This window comes from Theropithecus gelada, chromosome 4 (assembly GCF_003255815.1).
Source record: "Theropithecus gelada isolate Dixy chromosome 4, Tgel_1.0, whole genome shotgun sequence".
NCBI lineage: Eukaryota > Metazoa > Chordata > Mammalia > Primates > Cercopithecidae > Theropithecus > Theropithecus gelada.
Window position 1 is genome coordinate 168,315,965 of NC_037671.1, and position 9,312 is coordinate 168,325,276.

Genomic DNA, 9,312 nt, shown 5'->3' on the forward strand with positions numbered 1-9,312 from the left:
ATGTTTCAGTACAGTAAAAACACCATTGATACTAATGTTTAGTAAAGTTTTTTAGTGTAACTGGATGTATATTAAATGTATATACTAGACCATTGATTGACAAGGCTATAAAAATTATAGTTTAATTTTTTAGACTATAATTTATGAGTTAAGATACCAAGTGGTCTTCTTAACGTGTGCTCTACTATTTCCACTTATCTTTTTGTAAAGCCTTTCTTTGCCTTGATTAGAATGTTAATTTACATAAAATTAATCCTTTCAAATTACTGCTATTACTTCAACTACAATGGTGTGTAGGAGAGCCTATTGTGGGAATGCTGTAGAACAGGGGTTGGCAAACTGTACAGGGCCAGATAGTACATACTTTATGCAACATACATTCTCTACAGAAACTATTCATATCTGCTCTAGCAGTGTGAAAGCAGTCAGAAACATACATGAACAAAAGAGTGTGGCTGTTTCAACACAACTTTATATACAAAAACAGGCAGCAGTGGATTTGGCCCACAGGCTGTACTTTGCTGACCCCTGTGGTAGAAGATACTAGGATGGTAGTTCGTAAAGGTAGGGAATGGGAGAATCAGAAAACAATCGAGAAAGGTGTTTTTTCAAATTATTTTCAAATAGCTTTCAAATAACATAAGCAGGAGATAAATTATTTCAGATTGCTTTCAGATTAACATGAGGAAAGAGCTTTTATAATGTGAACCAACCCTGTGATACATAATTTTTATCTCAGACTACTGAAAACATCCTGGAAGCTGCATCAGGATACAGTATTTGAACAGATTGAAGTCTTTATTATAAAGCTGATATAAACTAACTATGACCTATGAGCCAAATCCAGCCAAGCACCAGCTTTTGTAAGTTTTGTTGGGTGACAGCATGCCCATTGGTTTATGTGTTGTTTATGGCTGCTTTTGCACTACAATGGTAGTGTTTCTGAGACTTGTCCATACACCTCACATACAATGTACCCAGATATACCACAGTCCTCCAGTGTTTAAATCATTTTTAGTGTATAAATTAAAAACTCGATAAGATCCTTAAGATTAGAGTTTTTTCGGCCGGGCGCGGTGGCTCACGCCTGTAATCCCAGCGCTTTGGGAGGCCGAGGCGGGTGGATCACGAGGTCAGGAGATCCAGCCCATCCTGGCTAACACAGTGAAACACCGTCTCTACTAAAAATACAAAAAACTAGCCGGGCTGGTGGCGGCGCCTGTAGTCCCAGCTACTCGGGAGGCTGAGGCAGGAGAATGGCGGGAACCCGGGAGGTGGAGCTTGCAGTGGGCCAAGATCGCGCCACTGCACTCCAGCCTGGGCAACAGAGCGAGACTCCGTCTCAAAAAAAAAAAAAAAAAAAAAAGATTAGAGTTTTTTCATAACTCTAAACCAAAGCAGTTTTATTATCAAGTATAATGTAAATTACGAAAAATAAGTAGATTGTTCTATAATATGGCTGATGGCTACTGTTAATAATTTGTTGTGCCAAAGTGAATGTGGACCTGTCTGCTGCTGTTCATGCTGTTGAGCATTCAGCCTGCATTTTCTAAAGCTGACTTGCTATTATTATTATTTTTTTAATCTACTGTAACTATTCTGAAAGCTTCATTTGTATCATGTATTTGTACATGATTTGGCCTTCATTTGAAAGATATTCTGCCTCTGTTCTTTTCTCATTAGCACAAGACAGTTAAAGTAATGTTACTTAAAGCCAATAAGAGCGTAAATATAAACATGCCCTAAAATCAGGAACAATAGTAGGTTATATGTTTTATCTTCTCAATAATCAAGAGCGTGCTTGAGTTTTCTTTACATTTTCACAGAAATCAAAACACAAAATTTCCCCTCAAATTCTTGGGCCCCTGAAAGCATGTCTGTAAATTCTGGTTTGAGAAACATTGATCTAAACCTGTTTCATTGAACACCTAGACTGAATACTTGAAACTAAATAACATCAAATTCTCTGACGAGATAATTTAACCATGAATTGATTGAGATTAGGACATGTCTAAACCTCACTTGGATTTTCTGATACTTAAGAAACAGAGATCACTAGGGCCAGGTTTCCTTCACATTTCAGAGGCTCTCAACCTTTTCTGTCATGGACCCTTTCACAGGCTGGTGAAGTCTATGGACCCCTTCTCAGAACAATATGTATAAGTGCATACAGTAAAATACATAATTAAAGGAAACCAATTATATATAGTTTTCAAAATTTCTTTTAAAATTAAGTTTATGATATAGCAGTATTGCTTCTTTATTCATGCATTAAATACGAAGATATAATGAGAGTTCTGATAACTTCCACAACTGTCATATGACATGAAACTGCCTGTGATTTCTATTGAAGACAAAGTCATACAACCTGCTAATATCATCACAGTTTATTGCCTACATTCATAATTGAAAGAGATACCAGATTTTGGTTAGAAGTTAATAAAAATGAAGATGTAGTTTTTTCTTATCTTTACATTCGCAAATCCCTTGGGGTGTTAAGAACCCTTACACTATAGTGTATGTGTGGTTCATGTATGTGTGTATATGTAAAATATGCACTTGCTACCTATATTCATACCGTATGTTAGATCTTCTAGAAAGTAATACGCCCTTAACCATGTTATGTCAGCTTCCAGCAAAAGTACCTTTACTCCTATAGTTATTTATTCAACAGATACTTATCTAGCACTTGACATACACAAAAATTCATTTGAAGACTATTTGGGGTTTTTGTCCCTCAAAGTCACACTTGAACGCTTATGATACCATGATCCCTCATATAAGAACCTAAATAATAACTATCTTCTAGAATTTATTACAAGAAAAACTACTCATTTTCTTAAATGGTTTGCCTCTTGGCCTTTACCACAAAACTTAGAACTGAATTCATCCCTTGATTGCAGAAATTAATTCAAATTTTGTATACTTTTTGCAAACTATAATGTTACATTATCATCTTTGCTAGGATCTGTTGACAATGGAGCAAGTGAAAGACTTTGCTGCTAATGTGTATGAAGCTTTTAGTACCCCTCAGCAACTGGAGAAATGATTTTTCCTTCAAGAAAAACTACAGTGGGGATTCGTTTACTTTTTAAAATACACTGGGTAAATCACTTATACTTAGAGTAACAGTTTGTTATCAAAATGTCTGATAAAATATATTCTTAATAAAAGTCTTCATTTCATAATGAAATCAATTTATTTGGCATCTTAATATATTTTTTTAGATTCATCAACAGACCAGTTTTTGTGGGCACATATATGTACACATGTGCAAATATCAGAATTGTTAATGATTTGTTACACATGGACATTCGTTCCAAACTGACTAAAAATCAATGTAGATATTTTATATACATATATATATGAATATGAAATTCAGTGTACTTTGCCATATTAATACTGAGGAAAAATATCTGTTGGAGACATAGGTCTAGAATATGTGAATTTTGGGAAAATATGCTGTTTAATTATAATGTTCCCTGGACTGCTGTAAACAGAAGTGAATCTGACTTTTCTCTAGCTACCCTTCAAAATAATAAATTATTTGTTTCAAATATACCTTGATGGAGGACTTTTTTATTCTTATGGAAGTAGTAAATTTCAACAACTATGATGAACTATTTTTCCTTTGCTATTTCTTCACTATATTTTTTAAGGTTTTTTTAGCAAGACTTAGAAAGTTACATATTGATTTAGAGGCTAATATTGTGTTGATGCTGTTTACTCACCTAATTACATAGTTTTAATCATTTGTATGTACTTATATAATTTTAAAAACTTAACTTTGTGTTGATTTTGAATACAGTGAAAATCTTACTGCAATAAACTATTTTAGTAAAATATTATTTTGTTGAGTTAATATTTTTCAGCTATTAATTTACTTATCCCATAGCATTTTTGTTATTATTTCAGAAGAGAGAGCATGCTAGTTTAAGTTTCATTTTAATTGGTCATGTACTTGGTGCTTTTTTGTTGTTGTTAACTTGTTCATTTAGTAAAAAGCAAATAGCTTTACTTTCTGGAAAAGAAATAGTTCATTGTCTCTAGTAATACATCTGTAATTCTTCATTTAGAAGGGTAATTAGGGCAAAAGTAAATAAATCATTATGTATCATTAGTATGTTGACATATATTTTCAGTAACATTGTTTTATGTTCCTCCAACATAACATGTAGCTGAACAGTAGAAGGTAGAAAATAAATTATGAGGTCTCTTCTAAGGCCGGCTAGGCCTGGAGCTGACTGCTAGGGAGTTTGTGTCTAGAATGTTTTTAAAAATAGGTAGCGGAGCCATAGCCCTCAACATAGACCTCTGAGCCCACTGGCATTGTCTCTGAGCAGAAGATGGCTGTGCCACTCACATATGCTAATCTTGGCAAATCTGCCAAGCATGTCTTCACCAAGGGATATGGATTTGGCTTAATAAAACCTGATTTGAAAACAAAATCTTAGAATGGATTGGAATTTACAAGCTCAGGCTCAGCCAACACTTAGACCACCAATGTTTCAGGCAGTCTGGAAACCACGTACAGATAGAGCGAATATGGCCTGACATTTACAAGGAAATGGAACACTGACAACACTCTAGGCACCGAGATTACTATGGGAGATCAGTTAACATGTGGACCGAAGCTGACCCTCCATTCATCCTTCTCCCCTAACAGTGGGGGGAAAATGCTAAAATCAAGACAGGATACAAGCGGGAGCACATTAACCTGGGCTGCGACATGGATTTGGACGTTGCTGGGCCTTCAGTCCGAGGCGCTGTAAGTGCTGGGTTATGAGGGTTGGCTGGCCGGCTACCAGGTGAATTTTGAGACCACGAAGTCCTGAGTGACGCAGAGCAACTTTGCGGTTGGCCACAAGACTGAATTCTAGCTTCACACTAATGTGAATGACAGGACAGTTTGGCAGGTCCAATTACCAGAAGGTGAGCAAGAAGTTGGAGACTGCTGTCAGTTTCTCTGGGACAGCAGGAAACAGTAACACTCACTTCGGAATAGCAGCCAAGTATCAGATCCACCCTAAAGCCCACTTCTCCACTAAAGTGAACAACTCCAGCCTGATAGGTTTAGGATACACTCAAAGCCTAAAGCCAGGTATGAAACTGACACTGTCAGCTCTCCTGGGTGGCAAGAACATCTATGCTGGTGGCCACAAATTTGGTCTAGGACTGGAATTTCAAGCATAAATGAATGCTGTAGAATTGTTTAAATCATTTTGCAGCATAGCTGCCTTCAGAATTTAGTGTATCTTTTAATGTATGTCTGGGTTGCAAGTATTGCTAAATGTCATGTTGGACCTCCAAGTTAAAGATGATTCAGCTTTAAGGTGTTACCCTTTCAGAGGTACAGAAGAAACCCAGTTCCAAAAAGGTCCTTTCAGTGGTAGATTTGGGGAACTTGGTGGCCCCTGTAGAGATGCCAGGTTTCTTTTTTATCTAGAAATGGCTGCAAGTGGAAGCTGATAATATATAGGCACCTTGTAAATTCATATTGAGTAAATTAATGAAATTGGGATTTCCTGAGAATTGAACCTGGTTTCCTAACCATAATTGATGAGAGGCTCGTTGCGTGATGGTGTGTACAAACTTACCTGAAAGGGACCTTTGTAAGACAGATCTTCATGACTTGTTCCCATCCCAGTTCTTCATTACCTCTTTTACACAAAAAGATCTACAGGGTGTGGTCACTGTTTCTTTTGTGCAGTTTTGGGGTAGAGAGGGTGAATGTGATGAAACCAATAATTCAGGACTTAATTCCTTCCTGAGTTGTGGGTTTTTTTGTCCTTGCGTCAGAGTATAAAATAGCTTCCAGGAGTTCCAGCTATAAGCTTGGAAGAGTCTGTATAATTGTAATCACAGGTGACAGCACTCAGAATCTAAATTGGGCTTATGTGGTATTCTCACCACTCTATTTATTTTTTAGCAGTTTAATGGATACATTTTAGAGTCTTCCATTTTGTGTGGAATTAGATCGTCTTCTTCAAATGCTGTAATTAACTTTAAAAAAAAAAAAATCTTGAGCAAAATATTGAAAACTTAAAAAAAAAAAAAAGATAATGGTCCAGCCTGGGCAATGTGGTAAAATCCTCTGTCTACAAAAAAGTTAGTCAGGCACAGTGGCATGTGCCCATAGTCCCAGCTATTTGCAGTGATGAGGTGAGAGAATCACTTGAGCCCAGTAAGTCAAGGCTGCAGTGAGCTATGATTGCACCACTGCACTCTAGCCTGGGTGACAGAGTGAGACCGTGTCTGGGGAAAAAAAAAAAAAAAAAAACAAGTGGAGGTGGAGAGGAGGGAACATGCTTCTTTCCAAAATTTGACAAAATATGATATTCTCATTTTTAATAGGGTAAATGAAAAATAGCATTTTGGGAAATTAGGGAATGTGTGTGTAATGGGCACGCATCTCTTCCAATAAAATTAACCCAGGATTTCATCCAGGGAAAATTTGAGACTAAACAGGTGTGGCCTTGTAAGATACAAATTTGATCAGCTGAAAATTACCTCCTGGAATCATACGCATCTGTATAATTGTGGCAGTGGAAGAGACGACAAGGTAAAAACCACATGTATGTAAAGCTACTTGGGAGGCCGAGGCAGGAGAATCACTTGAACCTGGGAGGCAGAGGTTGCAGTGAGCTGAGATCATGCCACTGCACTCCAGCCCGGGCGACAGAGTGAGACTCTGTCTCAAAAAAATGAATAAATATAAAAATAAAGTTAATTGGTCTTAGATAGTACATATCTGCTTTCTAATAGTATAGCAGGAGCCCTCTCATCGGAAACCTTTAGTTGTTTAGTTAATCTAAAAAGTTATGTAAATCAGGATGTCATAAAAAATACATATATAGACATTTTAACTTTAAATGTTCTATATTTATCACTTATTTACTATAGGATCCAGGTTTTTTCTAACTTTTTAGTGTAGGTCTACTCAGTTGGGCTGTTGGTGACATAGTGTGGTACAGCATAGCTGCTTTCCCATATAGGTCTGCTGATAGATGTTCTCTAATTATCTTTCTTAAATTCCTGGCCTCAAGGATCCTCCCACCTCAGCCTCTCAAGTAGCTGGGATTACAAACTGGAGCTTGTAATCTAATTATCTTTCTTGTACAAACTACATGTAATGTCATAGGTGTCATAGGTGTGAACCAGAGATGCAGAATTCTTGAAGATTTTTACTATATTTTCCCCCAATCTTTTAGAACAGTTTTGCCCACACTTAATCAATAGCTTATTATTATTATTATTATTATTATTATTATCAATTTTTAAAGTCAACAAACTTTTATCTAGTCTTTCCAAAGTATTCAACTTGGCTTTCACGGAAACTACAACTCTTCACACTTGCATCATTGGCTCTTAAAATCATCATAAAAAGTTCACCTGGCATAATCAATTTATTTGGTAACTATTAGTTTCCTAGAGCTGCTGTAACAAATTACCACTCCGTAAGTGGCTTAAAACGAGAAATTTATTCTCACACTTCTGGTGGCTAGAAATCCAAAATCAAGGTGTCAGCAGGGCCATGCTTCTTCTCCAATCTCTGCCTAGTTGTCACATGGCCTTTTTCTGTCTCTGTGTCCTTTTCTGTCATTTATAAGGATACTGTCATTGGATTTAGAACCTACCCATATCCAATATGAGCTTATCTCAATACTTACCTATTACATCTGCAAAGACATGATTTCCAAGTGAGAATACATTCTGAGGTTCCAGGTGGACATAAATTATTGGGGAACACTATTTGACCCACTACAGTCACAAACTCAAACAGCCTTTGGTAAACATACATTGCAGCCAATGGGAATAGAAAACACAACCTCTACTCAGGTTAAACAACAGAAATTTGTTTTCTCACGGTTCTGGAGGCTGAAAGTCCAAGGTATCAGCAGATGTGGTTTCTTCAAAGACTTCTCTCCTTGACTTGCAGATGGCACCTTCTCACTGTCTTTATACGGCCTTTCTTCTGTGCACTTGTATCCCTGGTGTGTCTTCCCCTTCTTGTAAGGACATCAGTCCTATTGGCTTGAGGGCCCTACCTTTATGACCTCACTTAACCTTAGTTACTCTTTAAAGGCCCTATTTCAAAATATAGCCATGTACCACATAACAACTTTTCAGTCAATAATGGACTGCATATATATTGGTGGTGCCATAAGATTATAATGGAGCTAAAAATTCCTATCACCTAGTGACATCATAGCCATCATAAGGTAGCACAACATGTTAATCACATTGTTTATGGTGATGCTGGTGTAAACAAACCTGTGCTGCCAGTCGTATAAAAATCTAGCATATAAAATGCTGTAAGGTATATAATACTTGATGATAAACAGCTAGGTTACTGGTTTATGTATTGCTATGCTATATGTTTTGTCATTATTTTAGAGTGTATTTCTACTTAAAAAAAAAAAAAAAATGTGAAACAGCATAAGGCAGGTCCTTCAGGAAGTTTTTCAGAAGAAGGCATTGTTATAGGAGATGACAGCTCCATGGGTATTATTGCCCCTGAAAACGTTCTAAGCAGGACAAGATGTGGAGATGGAAGACAGTGACATTGATGATCCTGACCCCATGTAGGCCTAGGCTAATGTATGTGTTTCTGTAAAAGTAAAACGTTAAAAATTTTAAAAATAGAAAAAAAAGCTTATAGAATAAGAATATAAAGAAAGAAAATATTTTTGTACATTTGCACAATGAGTTTATGTTTTAAGCTAAGTTATTACAAAAGAGCCAAAAAGGTTTTAAAAATTAAAAACTTTGTAAAGTTACAGTAAGCTTATGTTAATTTGTAATTGAAGAAAGAAAAACATTTTTATAAATGTAGCGTAGCCTAAGCATACAGTATTTATAAAGTCTGTAGTGTTCAATAATGTCCTAGGCCTTCACATTCACTCGCCATTCACTCACTAACTCACCCAGAGCAACTTCCAGTCCTGTAAGCTCCATTCACAGTAAGTGCCCTGTATAGGTGCACCATTTATTTTACAGTATATTTACTGTACCTTTTCTATGTTTCCGTATGTTTAGATACACAAATACCACTGTGTTACTATTGCCCACAGTATTCAGTAACATGCTGAATATGTCTGTAGCCTAGGAGCAATAGTCTATACCATACACATTAGGTGTGTAGTAGGCTATGCCATCTAGAATTTTGTAAATATATTCTATGATGTTGGCATAAAAAAAATTGACTAGCAATGCATTTGCCAGAAAATATCCCCATCGTTAAGTGATACATAACTATATAGTCATGTTGGGGGATATGGTTTCAACATAAAATTTTCAGTTCAGTCCATA

General features: G+C 36.4%; 1 protein-coding gene and 1 pseudogene across 2 annotated transcripts in view; both read left to right on the forward strand.

The window, feature by feature from the left end:
- The window catches only part of PEX3 (peroxisomal biogenesis factor 3), a 39,497-nt gene extending 35,649 nt beyond the window's left edge, over positions 1 to 3,848 (forward strand). Inside the window, exon 12 of the mRNA XM_025384331.1 lies at positions 2,966 to 3,848. Coding sequence (XP_025240116.1) covers positions 2,966 to 3,049 — 84 coding nt within the window. The 3' untranslated portion in view covers positions 3,050 to 3,848. The remainder of the gene's footprint in view (positions 1 to 2,965) is intronic.
- Positions 3,849 to 4,346: 498 nt separating this feature from the next.
- On the forward strand, positions 4,347 to 5,518 carry LOC112623721 (annotated as a pseudogene). The gene has a single exon (XR_003119193.1). The product of XR_003119193.1 is annotated as a voltage-dependent anion-selective channel protein 1 pseudogene (transcript).
- Positions 5,519 to 9,312: the final 3,794 nt, after the last annotated feature.